Consider the following 15,342-nt stretch of genomic DNA (forward strand, 5'->3'; position numbering starts at 1 on the left):
AACTTGGAGAGCAAACGATTTTTCTTATTTCCTCTAAGTAATCTTTCATAAAACAAAAGCTGATCTTTGGCATAGATTCATACTTTAAAGGCATTAATATTGCATTTATATCATGTAAGCAACTACAAATATGCTGAGGGCCTTGAAAATAATATTCATCAGTTAAAAGAAAACAGAGGAAGCCTGAGTGTACAGTACCAACTTAAGACAAGTTATACACATTCGATGTTGAGATTTAACATACATTGGAGGTGACAAGAAAAGACATTCAGGCAAGGGTTCTTACTCCTTTACTCATCCAGTTCTGGCTTTGGGAAGAAAGAAGATTTCATGTGCTGGGCAATGCTTAGACAGCAGTGATAAGTGCAAAAAAGGAAAAGGTCTTCTCTCTCACTTTGCTAATAGAAAACTTGTGGTGATAATTAAATATTATACCCATTACTCTCTTGGACATTCATACTTGGGAGGGAGTAGAGGGTACAGGGTCTTGGTTAAGGAAGGTAGGAATATACTGAGGACTATTTCCCATTAACTCATTCCCAACAGTGACAGAATTCCAGTCTGCAAGTAACAATTTCCCTTAGGTAGGAAGTGCCCTTCAGACAGGACTGCCTTTCTATTAAACATTCCTGGGAGGTAAGCACCAATTCTTAGGACTAAATTTCCAAAGGATAAAAAGGATCTTTCAAAATTACAATGAACAAACACATATCTTTAAAATCTTATTTAGGAAGAGGGTGAGGGAAGAATACAAAAGCCAGGACAGGAGACATGATTTGGTTAAAAATTAAATGCAGCATTTCAGCTCAGAACAATAAGAACTACGAATGAATGATAAGGCCTCAGCACAGACCTCTGCAGGCAGTGACAAAGCATGAAGCTCCTGGGAGTGGCCCTGCTGGGAAGATGGGCAGGGCCACCCCCAGGCTACTCTGCCCCTCCAATGGCAGAAAGCACCAGGACACACAGTGTGTTTGTGGGGTGGCTACCTTGACAGGCTGAGGCGGGATATAGGACTGGAACTTTCCCTTGCACAGGCAGTGCTTGNCTCCTGAGAGAGTGAAATTTGGTTTTGTACTGTGGGAAATTAGAAGGATTAAATTGGGGAAAGGCAGGAAGTAAATCCAGGCCCCGCCTACTGGGGCTCCCCAGAGGCCATCTTCCCTTGTAGCAGCGAAGCTCACTTCTGAAAAGGACCCAGATAGCACACAGCCAGGGTCAGGAGCAATGTAATATGGAAAGCCCAAAACAAATTTTGGAGGCACAGTGATTTCCTTCTTAACTAAGTTGTCTGGGCTCTGGGTCTTAGGAGCCTGGTGGGTAGAATGGGGTGGGGTTGCAGGGAGAATGAAGCAGAGAAGAACTGTCCCCTAGGGAATAAGGGCAGAGCAGGGTGTCTGGCTAGTGTTCAGTCTTGGATTCTGAGCTTATGTGAAGTCCATGGGCTCGAAACTCAGTCTTCCTATTGGGATAGAGTGTGCACAAGTATCAACTGTGTTTGAGAATACAGGCTTTATACGGAGACACATTTCAAAGTGTCCATGACAAGAGTATAAATGGTTTCTAAAGTGAAGAGGCCCCATTCCTTTATGTTAGGTCAGGCCAGGATGTGGCTTTTAACCCCCTAAGCAATTTTCATCATCTTCTGGGACTCCGCAATCATTTCATTCTATTTAGTAGGGGTTTCTGTGCCAGCCAAGTTTGACCAGGTGCCTACTGGTACCAGGGAGTCTTTCTAACCCAGCGCAGTGTGAATCCAGCATCTGTTCGAATTTTGATTGAAGCAGCCTCAGCTTCTCGAACAGTCTCCTTCACAGACTGCATGAGGTTCTGGGCATTGTGAACCAGCATTTCTGTGGCCTGCAGGGAAAGCAAGAACTCTCCATTACTCACAGTCCCTGATGCAGTCCTACCTCCAAAACTGGCTTAAGCTAGGGGTGGACTGCAGTTTACCCCACCTGCAGCTGGCATCCCCCCACTTGTCATATCACTGGTTGTGTAGGGGGATCACCAAAAACAACCCAAAAAGGCCATCACTGATTGTGTACTATACCCACAGATGGCTTCTAGAACAACTCTTTCCTGGTCTTCAAACAAGCTCCTGCCTCACACCCCTGCTGTTCCCTCTACCTGGAATATTTTTCCCTCATGGCTCGCCCCTCACCTCCTTTAGATCTTTGCTCAGATCTTTGATTGAGGCATTCCCTGCTCACTTTAAATCATAAACACCTTCCCACTGACAGCATTCCTCATCCTCCAATTCTTCATTTCTCTCCATAGAACCCATCATTACTAACTGATATACTGTATGTTTTGCCCAAGCTGTTTGTTTTATCTGACATTTTACCCGATTTAAAATTAAAGTTCCATGAGGGCAGTGATTTTTGTCAGTTTTGTTCACTACTATGTCCCATGTTAGGACAGTGTCTGGCAAAAGAAGTATTTCATAAATACTTGATTCATAAATCTTTAATTTTAATAATGAGTGAAAAAAATAACCAAATGAACAAACCAATCATCTTATAAATCCACGAAAATCTAAATAAGTAAATCTAAACACACGAACTTACAGGACTGAGATAACAATAGTACTCCACCATAGAAACCCAGAGAACTTACAATCCATTAGCTCAGTAATTTTTTTATTTCTTAATTATTATTTGAGAGACACACACAAACAACCACGAAACTATTTTTGAGCCACAGACTGAGGATTTCATGAAGTCTACTGATTCTTCCCAGAATAATGCTCACGTGTATAAAATTTGTGCATGCAATTTCTGAGGGTTCATTGGCTCTGAGAGGCATAGCTCTGGGCTTAAATTCCTGGTCAGCTGATCTTTTCATGCCAGTCAACAAAGAGGCCGAGGCCCAGAGAGGTTCAGAGATTTGCCAACCAAACTCACACAATAATCAGGATGAGGACTCAGAACTTCTGACCTGGCAGCCCTGTGTTTTTTCCCTTCTACCACACTGTCACTTTCTACCCTTTTAAATTAGGATATTGGGTAGAACATAGTAGATATTCCCAGAATACATTTTTGTTGGTTAAATGATACGGCCTGAAATTACGAGTCCTACTCTTCCCTCCCTGTTTTTTCTACTTCCTTTTCTTGGGGGCAGAGGAGATCACATGACAGGAAACAGCCCAGTGCGCAAACCCTGCCTAGAATACATGGAAGTTAGGGGAGAAGATCCAATTCCTCTGGTGCACAAGGAGGGTCAGGTGAGAGCTGTTGGGACTAAAACATGGTAGTGAAAGCACCACTGGCACGAGCGAAGTAGGCTCTCTGTCTCCAGGCCCAGGGATCGAAGAAGGAATTTCCCGAGGAAAGGGACTGTCTGGCTTTTTCAACCCCCCTTCATAGTACCTAATACAGTGAGTGCCACATACATGCCCTTGTATGAGGAGCCTGTCTGAGCAGTTCAACAAAAGCTGTGCTACCTACTACAAGAAGACACTGGAAGTCTGGCTTAAGCAGGGCCTACTAGAGAGGAGGTAAGGAGAGGAAGAGGTGCTCAGATGAGGACTTTCTGAGATTAGTCCTGGGCCACATTTCCATGAGGCAGTGAAAGAGGACAAACTCCATAAAGTGGTTGCCGTCGCTGAAGAGAACCCTCCCACCACCCTTATTTCAACTGCTGTCAAAGAAACTGAGAGAAGCACCTCTTTGAGCTGTCATTTCAGCCTCAGCACACGCCTAATTATCTCATGCCCCTGAAAAGCCTACATTATTCATCCTCCCCGGGGTACTTATCACCCCGTGAACTAGGAAGCAGAAATTCTCTCTAGCCAAAGATCACAGTGGGCAGGAGTAAACAGACTAGAAGCCTCAGGAGAGCCAAACTTATTCCACAGAGGAAAAGAACTGAGCAGAGGTCCACCTGCCACCAACACTTAACCCTAGGCCTCAATTTCCCACCTGTAAAGTGACCAAAGTTGCACAAGACTTTACTTCCCCTTCTAAGTTTCTGATGCATCTCTCCAACCCAGATGCCTTTCGGAGAGACTCCATTCCAAATACCGAATATTCAAATCATGGGTAAAATTTTCCCAAAGCTGAATTAAATTGCTAGAATTGGCACAGCAGCCGCTGGCACGACACCAGAAGCAGCAGACACATACCTGCTCAGATTCTTCATCACTGATGTTGGTCCGACCCAGCATGGTGGCCTTCACCGTGGACAGGATCTTGAGCTGGGTGCTTATGGTTGGGATTCGCTCACACACCTATGAAGAAAATTGAGTATGTTTCTGATGTTTTTCTTGCCCACGAGCTCTTGAGGGTAAGACTTGTCCACCTCTGTATTCCTAGGGGCTGGCATGCAGACGGCATTCAATAAATTGGCAGCAGGAGTCCACTCACTTCCTCCCTAGGACCAGTATCGTCCCTTTGTTCGGGGAAGCATTAACATTTTTTTATTTAATTAGGGAATAAATTTTCCTGACTCTGCCCATATATATATGTATTTCCCTTTCTTCTATTTCTTTCCACTCTGAAGCTCTCCCTCCTCCTTGCCCATCCAGTTTTCTCTCTCCCGCTTTCTCCCTCCCATGCCCCCAACGCTGACACATATGCACACTTTTCTTAATACCTGTAAGAGGTTGGTCCTGATCCGCTTATCCGTGCACTGCTTGGCAACCTCCTTGGCCAACCGCGTCACCTCATCTGAGGCCTTGGCAATGTCCTTGGCACACTGAATCAGTGCCCGCTTGGTACCACTGCCCCCTCTTACCAGCCGAGACATCTCAGCCATCAGCAGGGCCATGCGCTTGGCTGCTGCAATGATGTCATTGCCCTAGAGAGAAGCAAAGACATAATGTGAGCTCGGCCCCAACTCTGGCCAAGCTAGGGAAGGAAGCAGAAGGACAGAGAAGAGGGGAGGGAGCCTGCTGCTCCAGTGGCCCCTGGAAGAGTAGGAAGAGGATAAAAGGACTGCTCTTGAGTGACATGGATGGTACAGGACAACAGAAGAGTGAGCCAGCATTCAGTGAGAGAGAGAGAGAGAGAGAGAAGGAAAGAGATTATCCATCCAACTGAAAAAAAAGAAGACCGCGTAAAAATATTAGTCTGGAAGGGCAACATGTGCACCGTCGGCATAGCACTGAACATAGCACTTCAGCATCTCCAAGTTAATCATGGCAATAAAAATGAGGATGGGGCCAAGAAGTTGGTTAAACAGGCATTTTCCTTTCTATAAGGGGAAAGCAGTAGAGCTGGCCTGAGGGGAAAAATACAGAGGAGCCTTTCCAGATGCTGAAATCCTCCTCTTCATCCTAACCCTTGTTACAAATGCAGCCAAGGACTGTTGCTGCTAAACTAGAATTTAAACCAAGTCACTTATCAGCATTGGTGAGAAAAGATGTATTTTCTCACCTAGACTGCTCCTGCCCTCCCTCTACTGCCTCATATTTGTCCTGTCGGCCTAAGGGAACATGATATTTTAATTTATCGCATTTAAAAAGGCCAAGAATCAATTCATATGTCCCCTCAGCTAAGTGGCTTCAATTAAAGAAATCTTCAGCTAAAAGGATGCTGCGGAGGCACCAAAAAATAAAAATCATGAGTCAAAGCTATAATTGGAACCCCCACTCCAACTAATAGCAGTTTATCTTAGATTTGGCAGCTGGGTTCATTAAAAACCCCACGGGTCACAATAAAGAAATGTACAAGTAATTTACTTTATGCCTTCAAAAGGTTTCTCCTTTAGCTGATAAAAACCAAAAATAACAACTGCAATGTTCAAAACTACCTAAAAGGTCAGGCCCTACTCATTTTTCCCCTCATGCTTTTCAATTTCTGTACAAGGCAGTGAGGCATACACAAACCATGCCACTGCGGGCACCGTGAGAGACACCCCCACAGGCATCACGAAGTGGCCGAGCACTATGCGGGGTGGCGTGTAACATCTCAGGCAGTAATTGAGGCCAGAGAGAATACAGGTATGGGATGTAGTCAGGAGAATAGGGGCATGTTAGACAAGGCTGCCTGGGCCCATCTCTTCCCATGTAGACCTGGTATCATTCCAGGATTTTAGGACCTTGATTAGAAGACAGTGTAGTGCCAGGGTTAGTTATTACCCCTCACTCTTCAAACCCTTTCTTCTTACAACATGCTACCTTCAAAAGGGAAAAAAGTAATCACCCTCTTCTCCCACTCCCAAAACTAGATTTGGTTCAGCCCCAATGCCAAAGCTCTATGGCTGCCTGTCCTACAGCTTTGAGAGCCCTCTGTTCCCCACTCCCAGCCCCTCCCACTGAAATACCTGGACAAGCAGTCAGTAAAGCCCCCTTCCCTATGAGTTCCCATTAAAGCCAGCATCTGCCAGGCAGCCAAGTGCAGGGCCGCAAGCAGTCCGCCCCAGAGACCCTGCCGTATAAAGCTGCTTCTCACCCTGATCAACTCTGCCTGAGCCATCAGTGACAGATCAGCAGAGGATGGGGTGGCAGGCAAAGTTTAATGGTCAGGCCAGGTGAACTCTTAATGGTCCACAATGGTTCCAGACCTGCAAGTCATTGAGAGACATACCCACGGCTTCCCAGGGGCTTTAAGGTTCCAATTGTGGCCCCAAGGTCAGTAAGAAAAGAAACCCTTTCAAAAAGTGACCCAATCTCTAACCCCAAACAAATGCAACCCAATTAATCTGGCATTAGCAGACCTATCAAACTTGTGAAGCCAGACCTAACAACAAGGTGCAGACAGACAGATGCCCACCCTGCCCAGACTCACAGGACTCGCACAGATCATGAGTGATGCAATGTGTCAAGGCTGCACATGGCCGGATGCATATGGAGCAGCCCCAACCAGGGGTGCTAATCAGTACCTTACTAGACCACTTGGTAGCTTCCCGGTGCAATGACTGAGCCGCGGCCAGAATGGGCTGGTTGACCGGCTGACTGGATGGCATTAACAGCAGCTCAGGTTCGTAATCGTCTTCCATGTCAGGGGGGACAGGGAACCCAACAGCATCGGCCGCATCTGCCTCAGCTACAACACCTATACCCACCTCAGCGGCTGGGTTACCCCGCTTTGTCGATGGCAGGAAGGATGAGAAACAGGGACAGTGTTAGTAAGAGCAGTAGGGCTGGGGAAGCTGAGCATCAGCTGGTTTAGTAACCAAAGCTTGTCTACGATGGGAAAGAAAACCGCACACTCTCCAGAAGCCAGATGAACCAAACTCCATAGAAAGGGAATTCTCAGCCTCCAGCACCAATCCCAACTGCCCTGTTCACAGTGAATGAAAGAAAGAGCCTCACTCCAGGGGCAAAGGGTTTCCAGAGAAAAAGTTATACCAAGAAAGGAAGTGGAATTCCTTTTACATACACTTACCACCAAAGTTAAAGGTGCCAAGAATAATTCTCATTATTCTGTCAGAACAGTTTTGAGGAGCCAAACAACCAAACAATGGTAGCTGATTCCCTTTAAAAGGAATCCAGAGAGAAAAAGTAAACTCAGCCACACAACTTGCTTTGAACAGAAGAAAGTGAGCCCTCCCTGTTGGCTCATAAGGACACTTTTCTATATCTTCCTGGACACAGAAAGTGCGTTGGGTCAGCTCTGCAGTTACCAGACACAGATCATTATTTCCTTCAGGAATTAAAAAGTCCCAGAATTTAAAATGATAAATCAGAGGCAACTGATATGAAACCAGGAAAGAGGGGGGAAAAAAAAAAAGAACCCACAGTGGTGAGTGAAAAGGACTTATCAAATACCTCTCAATCACCCAGCTGAAAGGAGTCTCCAGAAGATGCCTCATCCACTTTGCCATCTTAGGGAAAACCCACACTTCGGACCACCTCTCTCTCTCCCCTCAAGATCTTCGGAGCCAACACTTCTACAATCTCATACTGCATCCTTTGCTAGTATTGACTCAGAAAGCTGTTCCTTGGGTACAACCTCAATCTCTCCTGTTGCAAACTAGGGTTCTCATCCCAAACTTAATTTACATACTTCACAGATAACACATGAACGTGGCAACTGACCAAGGCTGTGTTCAGAGAAGCCCACATGTGGGCCCATGAAAGAACAGGACCCATGAAGGGGAAAGAATGAATTTAATAACATGGATGGGGATTCTGAAAGGCCAGGGCAAAGGAAATGTGATCAGATGCTGAAATAGGTTGAGGGGAAAGAACATAAGAGGAACTGCCTCAAGGAAGCCAATCCATGTATATGAAGAACGGTGAACACAGCCTCTTTTTTTAAAGTTGTTTTTTTTTTTTAAGTAATCTCTACACCCAATGTGGGGCTTGAACTCACAACTTTAAGATGCAGACTCACATGCTCTTCCAAGTGAGTCAGCCAGGTGCTCCTGAACACAGGTTCTTTATATCAAACATCACTGGGGCACCTGAGTGGCTCAGTCGGTTAAGTCTCCAACTCTTGACCTCCTCAGCTTAGGTCTTGATCTCAGGGTCATGAGTTCAAGCTCCAAATTGGCCTCCACACTGGGCATGGGGCCTACTTAAAAAAAAAAAAAAAAACTAACCAAGAGGAAGTAAGAGTTTACATGGAAGTTTAATCGAGGTTGCTATCACTCCTAAAATTCTTATCCTGTACAGGAAACTTATCTCCAAAAGTTGATGACAGACTTGGAGAATTCAGGGCAAACAAGGGATTCAGGTACATTCTAAACTCTTTCCCTAAACTCTGTCTCAAGTAGAACTCATCCCCATTCTTAGAAGAGAAGCTGGCTCACTATTGGGGTTCAGAGTCTCAAAATGTACAGATTGACAGATACACAAACACATAACACACCCACCCCCAAACACACACAGTAGCTCCTGTAAAGTAGCTCCTGACTTCACACAGCTCAAAGTTGGCAATTTCCTAATGTCCCAACCTCCAGGGACAGTCAGACCTAAAGACTTCTGGCCACAAATGGCAGAGTCAGGAAAATATGTAGGTTGATGCTGTCTGCCCCTTAAATTTGCTTATAATTCATGTATGTTTTGTGTCCTGCAGCACACTGTATCTGGGATTACTGTTATGAAGTTTAAATTTCCTTTAAAATCTTTAAGTAAAACCAACCTTCACTGTCACCTCCACCCCACTCCTCACATGCACCGGGACTCTGCTAAGGTCCTGGAGGTGTGCGTGCCCTAGTTCAAAAGATACAATTTTAAATAATTCCCTGGTCAGGTCCAACACCAGCAAGGTCGCTATTCATTCCTTCTTAGAACCTAGGCTCACAGCTAACAGCACAGAAAAATACAGAATTAAAAAACCAAGGTCCATTTCCCAGCCTAGAAAAATCCAAGATCAGCTGTGTGCGGAAGGTCCCTGGTGAACCACATTTAATACAAGAGCTTGAGACGGCTGAGGGCGTGAAGAGGCAAATAAATGGTGGGAATAAAGATCTAGAAGAAAGGGTCATATCACAACAGTTTAGAACTGAGTTCGAACCATTGCAAGGTTAGCAATAACATTTAGCTCTTCCCTAGAAAAGCTTCCACTCACTTTCTATCATTTAGGGGAAAATAGGCAAAAGATATTCCCAGGGCATGGCTGCTGCCAGCATCCAAGTTTTCACCAACCACACTAATAGTTACACTTTCAGATTTGTTGAGTTGGAGTGAGCCTAGAGCTATCTTGAACCGAGGGGTAAGAGGATTCTAAGGACAAAGCATGTCGCTTTTAAGACACCAATCTACCTGCTTCTATGAAAAATAGAAGGAAAATACAAACATTTCACCAAGCTCTGGCAGAGCCCACAGAAGACTATTTCATGTTTGGAGTGCTGATAATTAGCAAGAAAGCATCTAAAAACATCCAGCAATCTTAAGAAAGAAAAGTAATTTCTCAAAGACCCCACATGTCCAGGGTCACTACAGCTGACACCTGCATGGACAGAAGACAGGAACCCTCCTCTTAAACCACAGACGTCCTAGCTCTCGCTTTTGCCGCTAGAAGGAGAAGCCATCAAGCACCAGAAACAATGTACTAAACCACAAGTAAGAAGAGGATCGTGCTACTGATAATAGTTCCCAGAGTAGAGAGAGGGTAACTTTCCAAACAGACTCTCCTTCCTGGGCTGTGCGCACAGTTCTTCATCCTTTTTCCGCAAGAAAAGGTTCATTACTTACCTTGCTGGACCATTTGCGAGCTTCATCATGGAGCTGCCTGGCAGCCATCATCATTGGTTGGTTAATCACCTCCCCGGCTTTCTGCTCAGGGAACTCTTCATCCTTCTCCTCTGGTGGTGGGGGCCTGGGCGGAGGGACCTCACCCTCAGGCAGCGGTGGTTTGGGAGGAGCAAGCTCATCTGTCAGCTAAGAAAGAATTACTGGGTTGTAAGTAAAACCCCAGGAACTACTCCCCTCTAGAATTCTTTCCTTTCCTCTAAAAAGCATCCCCAGAAAAGCCACCCACATTCATTCCATAGAAGACCACCCACACTGAGTGCAAGGACCACCTGCTTCCATCTCAACAGATGCAGGTTTTCTTCCTTTATTTTCCACAAAAAGCCAGCAGCTACAGTTTTAGACATATTCCAGGGAGGCAAACACAGCACTACTGGACCAAGCATTCCCAAAGAAGATCTAATTTGTGGTCCTGACTCTGTTGAAGGGAAGTTGCACAGGCAAGTAACTTCTCCCCTGGGCTTCAGTTCCTCCTCTGTCAATAAGGGGTAGCTAGACCAAATTACCTCTAAGATCTTGATTTGTGGGAATCTGTTGATCCCACAAAAAGCCATATCACAGGACAGCCCTCTCCCTGGCCCTAACAACCCACCAACAGTCCAGCTATAAAGAATCATATGAGGCTGAGGCACTGGAGGCTAGAGAAGCACTGTGCTTTAGTTTGGGCAAAATGACTCAGTTTTGTCCTCAAACAACTTGGAAATTTACATCTTTTATCGACATTAAACATGGGAAAGTAAGTCAAGAAGAATAAATCAAATTATTGCCCTGATAAGCTATTCCCAATGTCCAGCTATTTCCAATACTGTTAGAATAATCGCTATTTCCTATTCTAGGACTTGTATCTATAAGATATTGCCCAGCTAAGCCTCCTTCTAAACCACTGACCTATGGAAGGATAAACTTATGGTAATTTGGGGTGCATCAGAAGAGTTTAAATGATAGGGGGAAAAATAAACTTGAAAAAAAAAAAGATTACATGACTTTGTTACTAAAAAAAGTCAAGTAAAGGAACAAAGAATGTACACAACAGTATAACCACTTCAGTTTTGATGTTGTCAATTGGGAACACAAAAACATCTCACCACAAGATTATTTTCCCACTCTTCACTAACTTGATACTACCTCATCACGTGCACACTTACCAAAGCCAGTTCCTCTGCTCCACTCAGTCCCCACCACAGAAGGCCAAACCCACGGACCCCACCTACCCAGCACACCCCATGCAAAAGCATGGGATTAGGACTCCACTAATTTTGGAATGAAGGACGAAAGTCCACTTGTGCGTCCAACTAGGCTTTAAGCAAAAGTTAAACAAAGACCCCTGGTAACTGAGGCTCCAGAACACAGCTTACCTCCCCCTTGTTAGAGTCCCAACACCCTCTGCTCACTCCTCCCCAGGACTCTGAATTTACTTACACGGAGCTGTTCAAGGTCTGGCGGAGGAGGCGGGAAGTCAGGCTCCTGAGGCTGGAAGGCTTCTCTGACCTTGGCCACAGCTCCCAGGATCCGATATCCTGAGTCCAGGAAGCTCTTTTGCAGGCCTAAACACAAGAAGCCCTCACTTTCAGCCGGGCAGGTCAGAGCCCTGGAGCACTGTCTGTCCAGCAGAAGAACTGGTTTCTATTAACAAAAGCTGGACGTGAAGCTGCCAGGAAGCATCACAGGCAGTGATTGAAGGGGAAAGAAGGTAAGGGCAGGGCAGAAGCCACGAGGCCTACAAAGAGTCAGAAGTGTCACAAGCCACAGCTATTCCCTGTGGTACAGGGTGCCTTCTTGCCTGTACAATTAACAAGTACTCAAGACGCTCCTGGGCGCGATCACTTTGGGCTCAGGTGGTGCTCATCACCTCCCTTATGATGAACCGTCAAGAGAGAAGTGTGCCTAACTCAGAACAGGGGAGATGTCAGTTTCAGATTGGGCGTACCTACCCTGGAGTCCGTCTCATCTTTCTCCCTACTCCTTTGCTCACCTTGGCATTAAGTGTATTAACCCCCTAAGTTAAGCTGCTGCTGCTACAGTGTCCAGTCACCGGGAATTCAAGAATTCTCCTCAAACTACTAGAAACTCCAATTAGGAACCTGAGCATGTCCTTGGTGAAGACAGGAGAAAGGCCCTACCTGGGCGAGGGATGAATAGGGCAGTCCTTCCTATCCACTCCCTTACATTAACTGCATTCTACTCACAGACGAGGCCAGACACACTGGATGCTCAGAACAGGAAGGGATTCAGATGTTGCTAACCAAAGGAGGGGTAACATGTTCAGTAATACTGAAAACATGCTCAAAATTCAGCTAACAAAAATCCAGATTCTTTGGTAGAAGATGAGGACATTCACCTAGGAGAGCTACAGGGCAACGTAAGCCCTCCCAAATTGACAGAAACAGAAAATGTCTTACAGAGAAAAGGCATTTTAAGAAAAGCAGAAATTATAAATTGGTTTTCATGCATCTTTTGAGCAATTTCCAAACTAATGAGTAAAGGACCAGGAGCTATCTAATCAGACAACATTAAGAAAGCACAGAAAAGTTGGTCCAGAGAAACGAACCTGCAACAAACCTGCAATATTGCAGAAATCAGTCTGCGCAATATTTTTTTGGACAGAGACTAATCTAGCACTTTCTAGCTAAGTATCTGCAGCTTCTGCTCCCAGACATTGTATGCGGTGGTTGCAGGTGGGTGCATATCATCTCCCCACCCTGTGGGCTTCGTGAGTTAACCTCTCGAGTGAGGTGAACCGCACCATGCATTGCTTACCAGGGTCAGAAATGTTTCCAGCCACAGCCTTTGCATCCATCACCATTGGAGAGATGGTTTTGCTCAGTTCATCAGAGGCGGCTTTCACAGCCTCACGGAACTTGGGATCCTCAGAGTTCTCCACCTCCCTCTTAGCCACCAGCAGGATACGGTTGGCCCGGCGAGCGATGCTGGTTGCCCCAGCAACCAACATCTGTGGCTGAATATTGGCCATGGCAACTTTACACTTGTCCAGGTCTTTTTTAATTGCTTCTTCAGAAGCATCCAACAGAGATTTGGTATCAATAGCTTCGTCCACCAGCCCTGTCAGGAAAAGAGAAATGGAACTCAAGTTTCTATTTTAGAAGAGACTCAAAAACTCTGTTGTCCACTCAAGTTTCTCACGTGAAAGTCTAACACCCAGAATTCTCTCCTTCAGCTCTAAGCCCTTCCTCTACAATCAGAAGCTTCCAGATGAACACCTTAGTTCAAAAAAAAGTGAAGATGGAGCCCAGGAGGGCCAGAGGCAGAGCATTCATAACAACCGTGGTCACCGGCCTTCAGGCAAGCAGAATTGCAACGACATCAGGAGGAAACAAGGATTGCGTCTCAAGCATTTACCGCATCTCCACATTATGTTAATAACATTTTCTCCCTTCCCGTCTCACCCCCCAGCCATCTGTTGCTTGTTGGCAGCTTGTAGTGCCCAAGATGAGCCACGCGGAGGATTCTAATAACCCTAACCACCTGTTTCTTGTTTCCGTTACCTCTCTTCCGATACCTCAGGAGCTCCACTTTCATCTCTGGCTGCTATGGACCCTGTCACAGCAAGTTCTGCAGGGAAGCCGAAGAGCCTACATTCCTCATTTCTTCCCTCCGCTCCCATCCCTCCCTCCACAGAGAATGAAGATTCAGAGGTGCCACTTCAATTGCACAGACACGGGTTTGTTGGCGGTTGGTTTCTCTTTTTTAAAAAAACTACGCACTTGATAAGTTGGAGGAAACTCTGAGACAAGTTGTATTAAATGGTAGCTATTGTGGTTCCTTGAAATGTGAACCCACTGAAAATGACAGGGACACTTACTGTATCCACAAACACCGCCTCCCAGCCTCTGAAACCAAACTCTGGTTCAGACTGAGCAAAGGCACTATTCAAAGAGAAGATAGGAGCTGTAACAATAAACATCACACAGGGAGGGCAGCATTAAAATAAAAGAGACTCAAAGAGCCTCTCTTCAAACAAAGTTGCAAGGCTTGAATGAGAAGCCGCCGCTGCTCAGCAGCCTTAATCAGGGCCAAGTACACTGTCGGACACATGACCATCCCTTCATCCAATTACAGCTAAGTAACATAACCAGTCCTACTCCAGTTTCTCAGAACTCATTCCTCAAGGATTAGACAGTAAGAACTTTGCACACAGCTCTACCTGTCATTTTTTCTACATTATCAATCCACTGGTTCTTCATGGTCTCAAAATGTTCATAAGCAGCTTGATTTCCAGGATTCCTAAGTAAGATGCGAGCAGCTGAGACGACCTGTCAATGACAAAACAACCTTTAAACCTCAGGGCACCCTCCCGCTGGAATACAAACCTTCAGCGAAGCTTTCCACTCTCTACCTATAGATGGCGCTAGAAAGCCAAAAATGGAACGCATTAGATTTGGTCTCCTAAACATCTCCCCCAAATGGGCCCCTGCAAAAACGTTTTACATTCACAGTCTGATTTGGGGAAGGTAATAACATGACAAAGTAAACGGCATTCACTTGGTACTTCAGAACATACACCAAACTGACCTATGTTTAAGCCCTTGGGTAGACTCTTCCACCTTAAAAAGTATCACCAAGAAAGATACTAAAAATTACTTAAAACTGATTATGAATATTTATTTTTTAAAAAAGGAACTATCTACAGTTAATGAAGTACTTTCACATCCATTATCTTACTGAATCCTCAAAACAACCCTATGAGACAGGTCGGGTAATTTCTCCACTTTACAGATGCAAAAACCAAGACTCAAAATGCAAAAAAAACAACTTGTTCAAGAGTTCCCAGCTAATCAGGTATAGCAGTTGGGAAGGAACTAACATTTACGGAGTATTTGGTTAGTTACAGGCTGTACACAGATCCTTTTAGTCCTCCAACTGATCCATTAGGAAGGAATTCTCCCCATTTTACAGATAAAGAAACTCAAGGTCACAGACGAATCAAGTCCAGATCTGTCTCCAAAATCCTTACTCTTCTCATCATTGGTATCTTTGGTTTTCTGTTTCTCTTTTTTAGGAATCTCAGTTTTATACGGAAATCCTATGCTTTATGGAAGCTGTTAAAGAAAGTTACTCATGTTCACATTTTATGAAAGTGTTCTTTAAATGTTGGACATGTATGTTTTTGCAAGAGAATCTAACTTGTTAACATGCCATGTGGGCAAAAGATAAACAATAAAAAGGTGTGTTTGATTTTT

General features: G+C 45.0%; 1 protein-coding gene across 2 annotated transcripts in view; it reads right to left on the reverse strand.

The window, feature by feature from the left end:
• Positions 1–1,493: 1,493 nt before the first annotated feature.
• VCL (vinculin) overlaps positions 1,494–15,342 on the reverse strand; it is a 108,038-nt gene continuing 94,189 nt past the window's right edge. Inside the window, exons 15-23 of one of the 2 annotated variants that reach the window (XM_077778601.1) lie at positions 14,307–14,415; positions 12,902–13,204; positions 11,564–11,688; positions 10,088–10,273; positions 7,981–7,989; positions 6,826–7,029; positions 4,597–4,800; positions 4,127–4,231; positions 1,494–1,860 (exon numbers count right to left, since the gene is read on the reverse strand). In XM_077778601.1, coding sequence (XP_077634727.1) covers positions 1,714–1,860; positions 4,127–4,231; positions 4,597–4,800; positions 6,826–7,029; positions 7,981–7,989; positions 10,088–10,273; positions 11,564–11,688; positions 12,902–13,204; positions 14,307–14,415 — 1,392 coding nt within the window. In that variant the 3' untranslated portion in view covers positions 1,494–1,713. The remainder of the gene's footprint in view (positions 1,861–4,126; positions 4,232–4,596; positions 4,801–6,825; positions 7,030–7,980; positions 7,990–10,087; positions 10,274–11,563; positions 11,689–12,901; positions 13,205–14,306; positions 14,416–15,342) is intronic. The other variant, XM_077778600.1, reaches the window with a different exon arrangement.

This window comes from Crocuta crocuta, unplaced genomic scaffold, assembly GCF_008692635.1.
Source record: "Crocuta crocuta isolate KB4526 unplaced genomic scaffold, BGI_CrCroc_1.0 scaffold167, whole genome shotgun sequence".
Classification (NCBI taxonomy): Eukaryota; Metazoa; Chordata; class Mammalia; order Carnivora; family Hyaenidae; genus Crocuta; species Crocuta crocuta.